Here is a 15,798-nt window from a genome sequence, read left to right on the forward strand (position 1 = left end):
TTTTAAAGCCTGGAAAGCCTATATAATTAGCCTGAAAAAATACTTTGAATATAAAGTAGGGAGTAGAAATAGAGGATTAGAAATGGAACCTACCTTCCAACAGGGACTTTTCAATTTGCTTCTCTTTATCTTTCTTTTTGGCATTTACTTTGGCCATCTGTCATCTTTTAGGCTAATATTGTTGATAAATGACTGGAACACTGTGGTAATTCTTCGCTGTTCTATTGGCTGATGCTTAATTTCTACATGAGATAGTTCTTTGGCCTAGTGAAGTACAAGTGGACTGGGACAGAAGCCCAGGAAACTTCCAGCTCACTTCTTGGCTCCTGTCCTCCTAAAGCTCAGTATTTTGATCTAGCTTCATATATAAAATGGGCACTATTTGTGATGATCTTGAATAAAATAGTGTGTGAGATGTTTATAACCTCCAAGGCATTAGGAAAGAGCCGTTATTTTGCTTACTTTTGACCTCTTGGGCAATGGGTTGGTTCTTTCCAAGGTTTTCTGTGGTGAGGGTTGGCACAAGTTGGGTCAAGGTCAAAGGCAATGAGCAGAAGTTACTGGAGTCCCTCTTCCATGGTGGTGCTTGCAAGAAATATGCTATAGCAGCGAGGATCCTGGGAAGGCAGGAGAGAAAGCACCAAGGCACAGACTGTCTGCTGAGGGCCTTCATGTCGCCACCTTCTCTCGTTGGCAGGCGCTGAGTGACCGCTTCAGCGGTGAGATCCCTGATGACCAGATGGCGCACAGCTCCTTTTTTCCAGATGAGTACTTTACCTGCTCCTCCCTGTGCCTCAGCTGTGGGTAAGTGAGGCCAGCTGTGCCCATCGCCCACCTTGGGGCTAGAGACTGAGTGGTACTTGCAGATTGGTGTGCTTTACCAAGAGTCTGGGTAAAAGGTTTTTTATTCCAGTGATGGGGGTGAATCAGGTGCATTGCTGACCAGTTCCTAAGTGATCCTGATGGTCCAGGGACCATACTTTGAGTTAGCAAGGGCTTCAAGGGTACATGGTTTTGAAGGATTCCTTGAAGATTTTAAACTATGGTATGGAGGTGAAATTGAGTGGTTTTTTGTTTGGGCATTTGTTATAGAAGACCTTGGGTTGCCTGCTTTTCTTTCTTTTTAGCCATAGTTTTCGATCATTTATTCAGAGTATTCTTTTTATTCAGCTAATATTCACTGTGGTGTAGGTATTGATTGTAGGTAATTCCTTCCATTATGCAGACAAATGCTTGGAGCACATTTTCCAGGGAACATTCAGAAAGGAGGCCAAGGCCCCACCTCCAAGAGATTCCTATTTACAGGATCTAGGGTGTGGCTTTAGCATTGGTGTATTTCAAAGGCTACTCAGATGATTCAGTTATGTAGCTTAGACTGAGGATTCTGAATTGCATGGCTGGGCGGGACCTGAGATGCTTATTAGTCTTGACCATGCGTGAAGGTGTTGCAGTGTTCCCAATGTTGGACTCCACTTTGTTATAGAGGGCTCAGAGGGGTGATTCTCAGATGTGAGTGTGTATCAGAAACCTGAAGAGTATGTTAAACGATTGTTTACCTTCACCCTATTTTCCTCATTTAGTAGGTCCAAGGAAGTACCTGAGATTTCACAATTTTAACATTCCCAAATGGTGCTCTGGTGTTGCTTGTCAGAACTACACCTTAAGGATTACTGTATTAGTTTAAGCTGTTGATAGCTATTAAATTACAGTTTGACTTGTCTGTTGGGCCCCAGGGATTTAAAGGCAGCATCAAGGTCAGATTGTAGTCTTCCTATTCTGCAGACACTGCCCCAGTCCCCTTGACATTGAATTGTTTTCATCCATTATCAGTACCTACTGCCTTTGTCCTGAGCCCACCTCTGTCATGTATGGCCTTTGGCATTGTTTAAGTCCGTAGGTGGCTTGCTGGTACTAAAACCACCTCTGATTTTGGTTTAAAAAAAGCTTTTGGATTTTACAGTTGTAGACTAGAACTAAGGATGACCTTGGAGACTTCAGCTTGCCAGTGTGATTTACCTTCCTTACTGCTGATCCCATGAACCAAGAATGAGGGGCTTAAGCACTGTTGGATAATTACTTTCCAGTTCTAACTGAGCCTCAGCAGGGTTTCCAAAGTTTTTTCTACTATCACAGTGAATTTTTAAAGTTGTGATCTCTGTTTTGCCTTGTCAGGATGGCCCAGTTCATTGTTCATCTGAGTTTTTCTTATTTAGTGTAGGCCTTCCTTTAATGTTTTGCCAAGTTTTTGGAGTTAGTTTTTGTTTAGCATTTTGGCAGCCTCTTCTGGCTTAATTTTCTCTTTTTTTTTTTGGTGCTAATCCTGGGGCTTGCTTTCACTCAGGGCCTAGGCACTGTCCCTAAGTTTTTTTTTTTTTCTCTACCACTTGAGCAACAGCTCCACTTCCTGCTTTTTGGTGATTAATCAGAGATAAGACTCTCATAGACTTTCCTACTTGGGCTGGCTCTGAACTATGGTCTTCTTGAGTAGCTAGGATTATGGAAGTAAGCCACCAGTTCCTGACTTAATTTTCCATTTTATCCTTTTGGATTTTTAGTTTCATAGGATCTGTTTGCTAGTACTAGGCTTGAACTCAGGGTTTGGGTGCTATCCCTCAGCTTGTTTACTCAAGGCCAGTGCTCTGCCACTTGAACCACGGTTGCACTGCTTTTTAGTGGTTCATTGGAGGTGAAAGAGTATCAAGGACTTTTCTGCCCAGGCTAGCTTTGAACCAAGATCATCAGATCTTAGCTTTGAGTAGGTAAGTATACAGGCATGAGCCACATGAACCCAGAAGTGTTCAGATTTCATTTCTGGGTAAGTTGTTGTCTTTTGACTCCTCCATGTCGATTTTGCTTTTTTCCCTTTTGCTTTTTCCCCTTACAAAGTAATAGTTGTTCTACCTCTGTCATGCTGTTGATTACAGCAATCAGAGAGGAACATATGGGTGAAACACTCTTTGTGCTAAGCACCAAAGCCCGGTTAGCACCCAGCTTTGTTTTCAGGCCTGTGCCTGGCTCAGGATCAAACTCTACTGGGTAAGTGACATTGGCTCCCTAGGCATCTCATTGTCAGTTTTGGGCTTCCCTCAGGGCTGGCTGTAAGAACAGCATGAATCATGGAAAGGAAGGAGTGCCTCATGAAGCCAAGAGCCGCTGCAGATACTCCCACCAGTATGACAACCGGGTTTATACCTGTAAGGTGAGTCTTTTACACCTCTCTTTCCTTTAGTGGCCATCTTGTTAGGTGTGCTCCTATTGGAAGGCTTTTCTTGGGCTGCCCTTTGTAATACGCTAAAGTATTAGCATTCAAATTGAATACTTGGAACTTCTCAGCTCTCACCAAAGGAACTCACATGTCCTCATTGTCATGGCCCCTTTGGTTTATTAAAACAGCTTCTGCTGAGTTCATTTATAAGGATCATATACACAGACCATTCATTTTCCTCCTAGAAGTGCTTTTCAGGAAATTGGTTTTGATGGCTTTCTCCTGTGTATGACAGTAGAATAATTTTGAACCTTGTTTTAAGGCTGCCATATAGTTCACTATTATCCAGGGCTTCACTGGCTTCTTTAAAGAAATGAACTTCCTCCTGAGGTGCTGAAGTCAGGGCGCAGACCCCCCCCCCCCCCCAGCTGGTGTAGTTTCTGGGGTTGGAGGATGGGAAGAGGCCCTGGGGTCTAGAATAAGCTGGCAGAGTGCTTCATGTTTCAGGCCTGCTATGAGAGGGGCAAGGAAGTCAGCGTGGTGCCCAAAACATCTGCTTCCACTGACTCTCCCTGGATGGGTCTTGCAAAATATGCCTGGTCTGGGTAAGTTTACCAACAGAGCTAAATGGTATGTAAAGTTTTGTTTCCCCAGCGTATGTCTGGGAAACACTATTTGTCTCTCTTGTAGGTATGTAATTGAATGTCCTAACTGTGGTGTGGTCTATCGGAGTCGACAGTACTGGTTTGGCAACCAAGATCCTGTGGATACGGTGGTGCGGACAGAGATTGTGCATGTGTGGCCTGGAGTAAGACCTGTTCCATTGATTTTCCTCCTCCTTTCTCTTAGACCATTCGGTTATTGGTGTGTTGGGAGAGGTGGAGCTTGTTTTGAAGGAAAATTAGCCATGAATTTCAGTGTATCAGTGATTTAGAAGTGCTCTGGGATGGATGTCAATTGGCTGATGCCTATAATCCTAGCTACTCAAGAAGCTGAGATCTAAGAGTCATGGTTCTAAGCCAAAGTAGGCAGAAAAGTCTTATGAGACCTATATCTCCAATTAATCACACAAAAAAGCCAGAAGTGGAGGTAGGAGGATCCCTTGAGCTCAGAAGTTTGAGACCAAACTGGGAATATGGCATGGCCCTGAAAAAAAAAAAAAAAAAGGCCGGGCACTGGTGGCTCACCCCTGTAATCGTAGCTATTCAGGAGGCTGAGATCTAAGGATCACAGTTCAAAGCTAGCCGGAGTAAGAAAGTCAATGAGAGTCTTTTTTGTTATTGTTGTTGTTCGGTTGTGGGGCCTGAACTCTGGGCCTGAGTTCTGTCCCTGAGCTCTTCAGCTCAAGGCCAGCACTCTACCACTTGAGCCACTGTGCCACTTCTGGCTTTTTCTGCTTATGTGTTACTGAGGAATGGAACCCAGGGCCTTGTGCATGCAAGGCAAGCACGCTACCTCTGAGCCACCTTCCCAGCATCCACGAAACTTTTTTTGTCAGTCATGGGGCTTGAACTCTGGGCCTGAACGCTGTCCCTCAGCTCTTCAGCTCAAGGCTAGCGCTCTACCACGAGCCACTGTGCCACTTCTGGCTTTCTGAGTGATTTGTTGGAGATAAGAATCTCATGGACTTTCCTGCCCGGGCTGGCTTTGAACCGCGATCCTCAGATCTCAGCCTCCTGAGTAGCTAGGATAACAGGTGTGAGCCACTGGTGCCCGGCCCCCATGAGACTCTTATCTTCAGTTAACCACTGGAAAAACCAGAATGGTGCTGTGGCTCAAGTGGCAGAGCACTCGCCTTGAGCTGAAGAGCCGAAGGACAGCGCCCAGGCCCAGAGTTCAAGTTCCACAACTGGCCAAAAAAAAAAAAAAAAAAAAGTCACTGTTCACATTTGGTGAGAGTTTGTTCTAATTCAGCAAAACACTAGTGCAGCAATTTGTTCCTTGGTTGTATTCCTCATAGTTCTTTTGATTAGGAGAGTACTTTGCTTTTGGTCTGTCCATCTATCATTTCAACATGTGTTGCTAAAGGACTGTGTGCTCTGAATTGTGCTAGATTCTTTGGAAAAGAGAAATCATTATTCCCAGAAAGTTTTGTCTAGCAGGAAGTCAAACCCATAACAGCTATTATACTCACAGAAATCAAATTCCTAGAGATGGCTGGTAGCAGAAGAACTGTGGAATAGGGAGAGGAGGTATGACCTTCTATATTGTAGGGACAAGTTAGTCCTGAATTGAACAGCTGCCCACCAATCAAGTTTTTGGATTACTTTGATTAGAATATGTCAATGCTGACTGATTGCAGACTGCACTGTCCTAAGGCCAGAAAGCTTTCTGGTCTGTCTCCATTTTCCCCTGCCAGGGAGTTTAGAGTTTTGTGTTGGCCACTAGATACCCTTTTCCTTCTCATCCTTTTCTTCCTTTGATTCAGAGTATGATGGGAGCCTGCATTTTCTTTTCAGACTGATGCATTTCTGAAGGACAACAACAATGCTGCCCAGCGCTTGTTGGATGGGATGAACTTCATGGCTCAGTCTGTGTCTGAGCTCAGCCTTGGGCCCACCAAGGCTGTGACTTCCTGGCTGACAGATCAGATTGCTCCAGCCTACTGGAGACCCAATTCCCAGATCCTGGTATGGTATGCCCAGATACCCCTGCATTTCCTGGTACAGCCTATCCTGCTGATGCCATTTTGCCGCATGCTAAGTTAGTTCAGCAAGGAAGGGCAACAAATTTTTCCCCAGTGCAATTATCTCTAAGAGTATAGAAAAGAGAAACTTTGAAGCAGCTAGGTACCTCTTTGCTCATGGCTTTCCTTTTGTGTTATTCTGCAAGTATTTTATCGTGTGTGTGTGTGTGTGTGTGTGTGTGTGTGTGTGTGTGTGTGTGTGTGTGTGTGTGTGTGTGTGTGTGGCAGAGGAGGGAGGAAACTGGGATTTTTAGGTCAGAGCAGACAAGCTTATCACTTGAACCAGTCCACCACCCCTTTTTGGGTTGGCTATTTTATTACTTTTAAAAAATATGTAATTTCATTGTTATTAAGGTGTTGTACAGAGATGTTACTATTTCATGTCTTTTTTTCTGACATTTACCACTTCCTTTGCTTTCCCCTAGTTTCCCACTCCCATCCCTGCCCACAACTTGCATAGTTCATTTTCCATAGAGTGTATACTGAATTGGGTTGGTTATTTTCAAGATAGTCTCATTTTATGGCTGAGCTGTCCTAGATTGTGATCTTCTTCTTTTTGCTTTTCTGCATCACTGGGGATGACATGGACATGTATGTGCTACAGCACCCAGACATTGTGCTTCCCCATACACCATTGTACCCAGCATGGGTCAAGATGGAGTCTTAGGAATGTTTATGTTTTGTTTTGTTTTGTTTTTGGGTCCAGTCGTGGGGCCTGAACTCTGGGCCTGGGTGCTGTCCCTCAGCTCTTCAGCTCAAGGCTAGCACTCTACCACTTGAGCCACAGCGCCACTTCCGGCTTTTTTCTTTTTGCTTATGTGGTGCTGAGGAATCGAACCCAGGGCCTCATGCATGTAAGGCAAGCGCTCTACCACTGAGCCACCTTCCAGCCCCATGTTTGTTTTTATTGGGCTAGCCTTGAAACACGATCCCTCAGTATCTTTCCAAGTAGCTAGGATTTCAGGTTTGAGTCACCACGCTCAGCTTTCCAAGCATTTTCCTTGTGGTGGGTTCTAGCTTCCTTACATGTGAGGGCCAGTTAGTATTACTCAGATGTTCAGGGCCATTGGTCTGGAGAAGAGTCATTTAGGGTCATCTTTAGCTTGATAAATCTTTAGGATGCCACAAATATGCACCTGACTTCAGCCTTATCACCCTGTGTCAGGAAACTTAACCCTGCACCCCTTTCCACATTCACATCATTCTTGTTACCAGAAAATTTGATTAAAACCTACTTCCAGGAGTTTCTGGTTGCTTTTGGGTCTTGTTGCCTTTTCTTAGTTGAACAGACATGTAGGAGTCCTACCTCTCTGTCTTGTTTTGGGCTTGAAACAGAGCTGCAACAAATGTGGGACGTCCTTTAAAGACAACGACACCAAGCATCACTGCCGGGCCTGTGGGGAGGGCTTCTGCGACAGCTGCTCGTCCAAGACTCGGCCAGTGCCTGAGCGGGGCTGGGGGCCTGCGCCTGTACGGGTGTGTGACAACTGCTACGATGCCAGGAATGTCCAGTTAGGTAACGTGGGGCAGGAGCTGCAAGGGTGGAGGGGGAACCGCCCTCCTTTGTATTCACTGTGAGTGGGCAACTGGACCGCCACCGCCCTCATCCTGCTCCTGACCACATCACACTCCTGAGGGCAGTTACTCCTCTGGTAGGACTGGTCATCCTCTCAGCTCTTTTGTCAGTGAGTCTGCAGGTACTGTTTCTCTGAAGGTTGAGCCTGGCTGAACTGTGGAGGTGCTTCTGAGGGAAGGAATATATACACATAGTCATTGGACTCTGGGAAGCCTGCAGTTCATCAGCAGCCTGAGTCCTTGTCCTGGGAAGGGTCTAGGTCATTCTCTTTGAACCTCTTCTTCTTCTTCTTCTTCTTTTTTTTTTTTTTTTGGTCGGTCGTGGTGCTTGAACTCTGGGCCTGGGTACTGTCTCTGAGCTCTTCAGCTCAAGGGTAGCTCTCTACCACTTGAACCACAGCACCACTTCCACTTTTTCTGTTTATATAGTGCTGAGGAATTGAACCCAGGGCCTCATGCATGCAAGGCAAGCACTCTGCCACGGAGTCACCTTCCCTCCTCCTCCTCTTCCTCCTCTTCCTCTTCCTCATGCATGCAAGGCAAGCACTCTGCCACTGAGCCACCTCTTCCCCCTTACCCCCCTCCTTTCTCTTCCTTGTTTTTGATGCTGGACCTGGGTGCTGTCCCTGAGCTTTTTTGGTCAAAGCTAGTCCTCTGCCATTTGAGCCACAACTCCACTTCCAGCTTTTTTGGTGTTTAATTGGAGAAGTCTTACAGACTTCCCTGCCAGCCAGCTTTGAGCCGCTGTCCTCAGATTCCAGCCTTCTACATATGTAGGATTACAGGTGTGAGCCACTGGTGCCTGCTTCCGAACCTTTCTTGGTGACCTTAAAAGAGTCTTACAAAATAGTTCCAGAATATTGGAGCTAAAGGACAGCAAATGTCATTCAATTTCCGGACCTGGCTGAAATTACAGGACAGCATAGCAGTCCAGGGAGTAGACTTCGAAGTGTCATGCTGTGGCCCTAATTTTTCCATTTGGGAAATGACTAAGAGGCAACAGGTTTTCCTTTTTTCTTTATTTCTGCAGATGTTACCGAGGCACAGGCAGATGATGAAGGTGGAACACTGATCGCTCGGAAGGTGGGCGAGGCAGTGCAGAACACTCTAGGAGCCGTGGTGACAGCCATTGACATACCACTAGGTGGGCCTGGCATTGCTTCTCTTGGGGATAGCATATGTGGGATGAAGGGTTTCCAGGTGCCCTGGACTGTTTTCACAAATGCTCGCCCACCTAGATTGAGGTGGGCAGTAAGGAGTCAATTAAAATTTTACATTTGCTTGTTTCTGCTGAATCCCTTAGTAGTTTCCTGTTTATTCCTGAAGGCTATTCTCTTCTTTTTTTTTTTTTTTTTTTTTGGGGTCCGGTCGTGGGGCCTGAACTCTGGGCCTGGGCACTGTCCCTCGGCTCTTCAGCTCAAGGCTAGCGCTCTACCACTTGAGCCACAGCGCCACTTCCAGTTTTTTCCTTTTTGCTTATGTGGTGCTGAGAAATCGAACCCAGGGCCTCATGCATGCAAGGCAAGTGCTCTACCACTGAGCCAACTTCCCAGCCCCCATCCTCTTCAGTCATCTATTTATGCATAACAATTTTGAAATGTAAAGGCCTCTCTACCACCATTTTATTTCTTCTTACAAGTGTGTGAGTCTAGAAGTCAGGAAGGGTAATTATTCAGCTCCCAGTAGCGTTGCCTAAAGTTACTATCTGATTTCCTAGGATGGCATATGTCAGGTGCCCCCTGACATATGGAAGTGGGCAGTAGAGCCCTGCCTTCCTCTCCAGGTATTCTTAGGCCTTTCCACATGGTATCTTCAGTTGTAGCTGGCCGTAAATGGTGGTCGAAGGCTTTAGGAGCTTATGTTTCCAGGAAGAAACAGAAAGTAGACAGTGTCAGCCTCTTTGCAGTCCAGGCTTGCAAACTGGTAATTTTGTTGTAGTCACAGAGCCTACCTAGATTAGGGCAGGAGTGAGTAGGGGTGTCACAGATGGGAGGCATGTCAAAGAACTTGTACCTGCCTTTAGCGCATTACAACTTGCTGTGAGTTTAACATGTAAGGTTGTGCCCCAGCTGCAGATGTGAGTGTAAAACTACTGGCAAAAGGAAAACCATTGGTTAAGAAACCACCCAATGAGGACCAATGAGACTTTAGCAGGGTTGGGTAGGTCTGGTAGTAGTTTGGCATACTGTAGGGGAGAAATCAAGTCTCCAGGTAGGTGATTTAAGAAAGGTTTGGACCAGATAGCTCACAGAATGCAATGAGCTCCAGGGTATAGGAACAAATAGATTTGCCCTGCCATGAAGTTCAGGGGTACCTGGCAGGGCAAGGGGGGCTTTTGGCACCTGGCAGGCTGCCTCTACATGTGCCAGGATCTGCCAGGCCTCAGGGTGTTAGCCATGTTATTTCTTGTCATTCTCATCTGTCTTGGAGGGGGGTTAAAATTGAGTAAGCCCCTGGGCAGTGAGTGCAGTAACAGCTTCTAATCCTGCAGCTTGCTGCTAGTTCACTGGTGCTCAGTGGAGTATGGGTGCAAGCTTGTCTCATTCTAGGCCAGACTTGTTTGTAGTTGTTCCAGCAGGTCTCCGTGGAGAACTTAGTAGGTATGCAACTGTCAGTGCCTCTGCCCAGCCCCAGAGAGTGTCATCTGCATGGTCTGGGATTTCTAAAAGCACTGCTGGCCATTCTGGGTGCACAAGCCAGTGTCCGAGGAGGCCCTCTTGCCAGTCTGGGTTTGAGTGTCCTGACCATCGTGGTTCTCCCCACCTCAGGCCTGGTGAAGGATGCAGCCAGGCCGGCCTACTGGGTGCCTGACCACGAGATCCTGCACTGCCACAACTGCCGCAAGGAGTTCAGCGTCAAACTGTCCAAGCACCACTGCCGTGCCTGCGGACAGGGCTTCTGTGACGAGTGCTCTCATGACCGCCGGGCTGTCCCTTCTCGTGGCTGGGATCATCCTGTCCGAGTCTGCTTCAACTGCAATAAAAAGCCCGGTGACCTTTAACCCCAGCTCCCTCTCCGAGTCCTTCACAGTTCCCTAGGTTCTCAGGGTTAGAAACAGAAGTCATTTGAAGTAGGCCCTCCTCCCGGTCACCTGCTGTGTATGTCCTCTCCTCTCCTCATCCTGGGGCCACTTTTCCTCCACGGGGTGAGCCTGGCGGCAGGCCCGAAGGCATAAACCCCTCAGGGCAGGGGACCGAGCAGCTCACAGCAAAGGGGCATGAACCTGAATCCGTTGCATTAATTTCAGTTAATAATAAGTCTTATCTATCTATGTATTGCTCAATATATACAAATGAAAGGGAACTCTGGGAGTGTGTTAAGGCTGCTGCTGGCTGTGCAAACGCCGCCCCCCCCCCCCCCCAGTCTCCAGTACAGGGCTAAGGTGGCCGAGGCAGCAGCAGGTCTTTGCACAAAGACGAGCCAGATCCAGAGCCTGTGGCTGCTTCTCTCTCAGCCCTGGCAGCCTCTTCCTCCTGGTCTTTTCCTTTCCCTTGCTGCCTGGATAGTGAACTTCCCAGGTCCTCCTGCTGGAAGCAGCCTGAAGAGAGCTCCATTGGGCCCAGGAAGTTGAAGCCCATTGGTTTCAGCCTGTTTTAGCCAGAGACCACCCTGCTTAGTGTGCATCCACTAGTGTGGGTGGAGGGTTGGAAGTGAGGTCTTTGGTCCTGAGAAGGCCAAATGCAGATGCTGTGGCATCCCTCAGCAGGAAAGGATCAGGGTGATCTGAGTCTTCTCTAGCAGTGTCCCTGGTCATTGACACTGTGTCCACCTAGCTTCCCTAGAAGGCCAGGCCCTGCTCCTACATCAGCACCTGCCACCCTTGGAGCCCATGACCTAGTGAGTGTCACACTAGAATTTATTGCTTAAAGTGTCTTATTCTTTGTTCCCAGACACACAACCTCTCTAGCTGTTGGGGTGATCATGAGAAAACCTTCAAGGGAAACAGCACAGAATGGACTGTTTGTTTTTTTTAAAGCCTATATAAATATTTCATCAGATCATAAAGAAAGAAATTCTCTTTGGCTTTTGCAAGGGAAGTCAAATGAAAGAATGTTCTCTCATCAAGAGCTTGGACATGCATAGCTATCATGACTGGAAAGAGACTGTTGTTCAGAAATCCTCTCTTCAGGGTGGAGTTTTATCTTCAATGGCCAAAAAGGAATTACAGCAACATAGTTCTTGATTGAACTGGTGGGTGGGTGGAGCCTTGGGGAGGTGCATGGGCAGTCCTTCCTGGGGTGAGTATCCGTGTGATGTGAGCCCTGGTGTGGGTTGGTCCTTCTTAGACCTGCTCCTTCCTGCCTCCAGTGACTGAGGCCCTATTCTAGAACTGTGTATCAAATTCACCATCATAAAGGAATCTTCCTGCTGAACCTGGACTGTGTGACTCTTTCCTTGTAACTCCATCAATACACTGTACTTACATCTGTCTGCTGTTGGTGGAAACATACATAGCTCATGACATGGCAGTGCAGATGCCAAATGGGAGGCTTATGTCCAGAGGCCACTGGAAACACTGCTCTTTATTACTGACAAATAACATTACTCTGACAAATAACTTTTCTCTAGAAAAGTCAGGTTTTAAGACCACAGAACCATTTTATATCTTATAATTGAAAGGATTTTTTTTTTTTTGTGCCAGTCTTGGGGCTTGAACTCTAAGCCTCTTCTGCTCAAGACTAGTTAGTGCTTTACTATTTGAGCTACAGCTCCACTTGTGGCATTTTTAGTTTAGTGGAGATGAGTCTCACAGACTTTACTGCCTGGGCTGGCTTCAAACTCTGATCCTCAGATCTCAGCCTTTTGTGTAGTTAGGATTATAAGTATTAGCCACCAGTGCCTGGAATCATATATATGTATATGTATACATATTTTTTTATTTTTTATTTTTTGGTCGGTCATGGGGCTTGAACTCAGGGCCTGGGTGCTGTCCCTCAGCAATTCAGCTCAAGGCGAGCGCTCTACCACTTGAGCTACAGCACCACTTTCAGTTTTCTGAGTGGCTTACTGGAGATAAGAGTCTCGTGGCCTTTCCTGCCCAGGGTGGCTTAGAACTGTGATCCTCAGACCTCAGCCTCCTGAGTAGCTAGGATTACAGGTGTGAGCCACTGGTGCCCAACATCATATAGGTATTTTTGAGATGGGGTCTCACTGTATTGTCCAGGCTGGTCTCAAAAACTTGAGCCTCAGTTAATCTTCCCATCTCTGCCTCCTGATTAAAAGTGTATGTCACTGCCTAGCTTTAGAGTGATTTTTTTTTTTCTTTTCTTTTGGTGTGTGTGTGTGTGGGCCTGATACTAGGGCTTGCATTTAGGGCCACGTGCTCTTATTTGGCTTTGGCTTTTTCAGCCAAGTCTGGTGCTTTACCACTTGAGCTACATTTGGCTTTTTGCTGGTTAACTGGGAATGAGTCTCATGGATTTGTCTGCCTAGATTGGCTTGGCACTGGGATCCTCAGATCTCAGCCTCCTAAGTAGCTAAGATTATAAGTGTGAACCACTGGCACCTGGCTTGGAGTGAGTTTTATTAATCTTAACAGTATACTTTTTTTCCCCTCCAGCTTTAGGTACATTGACAGTATACCCCAGACTAGTTTGCCAAGTGGGTTCAGAACTTTGTGATTGCCTTGAACATTCATATATGTAGGGGTAACTAGAGGGTCCACAAGTCATCCTGTACTGTTCCTCAGACCTGCCACAGAACTAGGGATTGCTGGAACAAGGACAGGACAGGCTAATTTGGGTCTGAGTGGATTGCTGAGTTAGGGCCTACACAGCTGAGCAACAGCTATGTAGTTATGTAGTGGCTTTGGTTCTCTGGCAAATTTCTCTAGTAGAAAACTGGATATTATTCCTGAGTTGGAATATCTGGGTCTAAAAAAACATAGTGATCTCCTGGTGCTGGTGGCTCATGCCTTTAATCCTATCTACTCTGGAGACTGAGATCTGAGAATCATGGTTCAAAACCAGCTTGGGCAGGAAAGTCTGTGAGACTCTTATCTCCAGTTAACCACCAGAAAACAGAAGTGGTGCTGTGGTTCAAGTGATAGAGCATTCACCTTGAGCTGAGGAGCTCAGGGACAGCGCCCAGGCCCAGAGTTCAAGCCCCGCAACGAAACAACAAAAACAATGTTGTGATCTATGGAGGCATGGAAAATGTTTGTGGGTGTGCATGTGTACATGTTCCCAGGGATAGAAACTAGAGCCTCATACACGATAGGCAATTGTTTTTCCACTGAGCTATACTTCTAGCACCAGCTTACTGCCTTTTGTGTTTGTCAGTACTGAGATGTGAACTTAGGGCCTTGCATTTTTTTTTTTTTTTTTTTGGTCAGTCGTGGGGCTTGAACTCTGGGCTTGGGTGCTGTCCCTGCACTCTTCTCAAGGCGAGTGCTCTACCGTTTGAGCCACAGCGCCACTTCCTGTTTTGTAGTGGTTTATTGGAGATAAGAGTCTCACGGACTTTTCTGCCTGGCCTGGCTTGGAACCATGATCCCCAGATCTCAGCCTCCTGAGTAGCTAGGATTACAAGCGTGAGCCACTGGTGCCCGGCCTGTGCCTTGCATTCTTGCTTGGCTTTTTTATTCAAGGCTGGCACATTACCATTTGACAATGGCACCATTTCAGAATTTTTCTGAGTTTATTGGAGATGAAGCTAATGGATTTTCCTGCCTGAGCTGGCTTTGAACTATGATCCTCTGATCTCAGCCTCTTGATTAGTTAGGATTACAGGCATGCAACATTGTTACCTGTGCTTGTTTTGGTTTTGCTTTTAAAGGAACCACACAGAAGACTCTTCAGAACTCTTCTCAGAGTACTTAGCAGAGGAGTTACCAGTGTCAAATAGGAGGTTCTGTTTTTGTTTGATAAGTTACCTAAGTGCAGGCTGAAAACAAAGGCCTAAGAGATATTCTCAGCTGTCTACATTGCAATAGTGATTAATTTTCTGTAGCTAAACACCAGAAAACCAACCAGCACCCAGACTAAGAATCATGGCTGTACTCCAGGGACTCCCTGTTCCTCTGCAAGATTAACTACTGTCCTGACATCCAATAGCACTGAACACTTCCCCCACCTTGGTGGGGGTGCTATGTAAACGGTGCTTTGTCTGTCTGGGTCTTGAACTCAGGGCCTGGGTGCTGTGCTTGAGCTTTTATGTTCAAAGCTAGCCCTTTACCACTGAAGTCACAATTCCACTATGGTCTTGGTATTTAATTGAAGTCTCATGGACTTTCTTCCATGACCTGTCGTTGAACCAGCCCTCAGATCTCAACCTCCTGAAGCTAGGATTACAGGCATGACCCCCTGGTGCCCAACTGGTTTTATTACTCTTTATGATAGGGACTTGCTATGTAGCCCAGGCTGGCATCCAACTTGAGATCCTGCTTCAGTCTCCCAAGTGCTGGGATTAGTGTAACACCACACCTGGTCATAAAGGCGTTATTATAACTTTATGTGTAAAGGACTCACTGGAAGATAGCTGAGCTGAGTAGTCTACTAAGCAATGGGCCTGGCATGTCCCTTGGGGTTAGCAGAGATGGCTGGCTGGCTTGGGAACTGGAAGTGAACTCATGTTCAGGTGGCTATTAAAATGCCAGGCACTGTGCAAGTGCTTATGTGGCTGTGCTCTTCCACCAGCCTGGACGGCTGGCAGCCATACTTCAGCTGACTCTGGCTAGGGTTCAGAAGTGCAAGGATCTGGGTATGGGCCTGGGCAGCCTTCAAAGCACTGTGGTGTGGAGCTCCTCCCCTGATGTTTGCTTTGTCTCTCATGGCTGAGTTCTTTTGCTCTCCTATATAAGGTCAGTACCTTTTACTTCCAGGAAAGTAAAAAAGCCAAATTTCTGCTGTTATCAGAGCTTAGCTTTCTAATTCTTATCATTTTCCCTAGGTTCACTTCTCTAAGCCAACTGCTGGCTTAGTTTAAGCAAATCGGTCTAGCTTACAACCCAAGTGCTTAAAAAAATTTGATGTAGCCGGGTACTGGTGTCTCACGTCTGTATAATCCTATCTACTTAGGAGGCAGAGAACTGAGGATCGCAGTTCAAAGCCAGTGTGGGCAGCAAAGTCCCTGAGACTTACCTCCAATCAATCACCCTCAAAAAGCTGGAAGTGGAGTTGTGGCTCAAGTAGTAGAGCACTAAAGTTCTGGGATAGCACCCAGACCCTGAGTTCAAGCCCTAGGCCTGGCATACATGCACACAATGCACAGGCCATAGACTTGAGCATTATATGGGATCAGATGCATTTTGCTCATTTTAGAAAACTGTACCAGTGGAGTCTATCAATATACGTAAAAATGACTTGAGTCACTTTATTCACTGCCCCCATAT

General features: G+C 46.4%; 1 protein-coding gene across 2 annotated transcripts in view; it reads left to right on the forward strand.

The window, feature by feature from the left end:
• The window catches only part of Zfyve1 (zinc finger FYVE-type containing 1), a 59,515-nt gene extending 47,891 nt beyond the window's left edge, over nucleotides 1-11,624 (forward strand). The window contains exons 5-13 of one of the 2 annotated variants that reach the window (XM_042692666.1): nucleotides 698-804; nucleotides 3,091-3,199; nucleotides 3,713-3,810; nucleotides 3,896-4,013; nucleotides 5,665-5,835; nucleotides 7,227-7,407; nucleotides 8,497-8,610; nucleotides 10,235-10,456; nucleotides 11,357-11,624. In XM_042692666.1, the coding sequence (XP_042548600.1) occupies nucleotides 698-804; nucleotides 3,091-3,199; nucleotides 3,713-3,810; nucleotides 3,896-4,013; nucleotides 5,665-5,835; nucleotides 7,227-7,407; nucleotides 8,497-8,610; nucleotides 10,235-10,456; nucleotides 11,357-11,373 (1,137 nt within the window). In that variant the 3' untranslated portion in view covers nucleotides 11,374-11,624. Of the gene's footprint in view, nucleotides 1-697; nucleotides 805-3,090; nucleotides 3,200-3,712; nucleotides 3,811-3,895; nucleotides 4,014-5,664; nucleotides 5,836-7,226; nucleotides 7,408-8,496; nucleotides 8,611-10,234; nucleotides 10,822-11,356 lie in introns of those variants that run through there. The other variant, XM_042692667.1, reaches the window with a different exon arrangement.
• Nucleotides 11,625-15,798: the final 4,174 nt, after the last annotated feature.

The sequence above is a fragment of the Dipodomys spectabilis genome, unplaced genomic scaffold, assembly GCF_019054845.1.
Source record: "Dipodomys spectabilis isolate Male_0828 unplaced genomic scaffold, ASM1905484v1 ptg000157l, whole genome shotgun sequence".
Lineage (NCBI taxonomy): Eukaryota > Metazoa > Chordata > Mammalia > Rodentia > Heteromyidae > Dipodomys > Dipodomys spectabilis.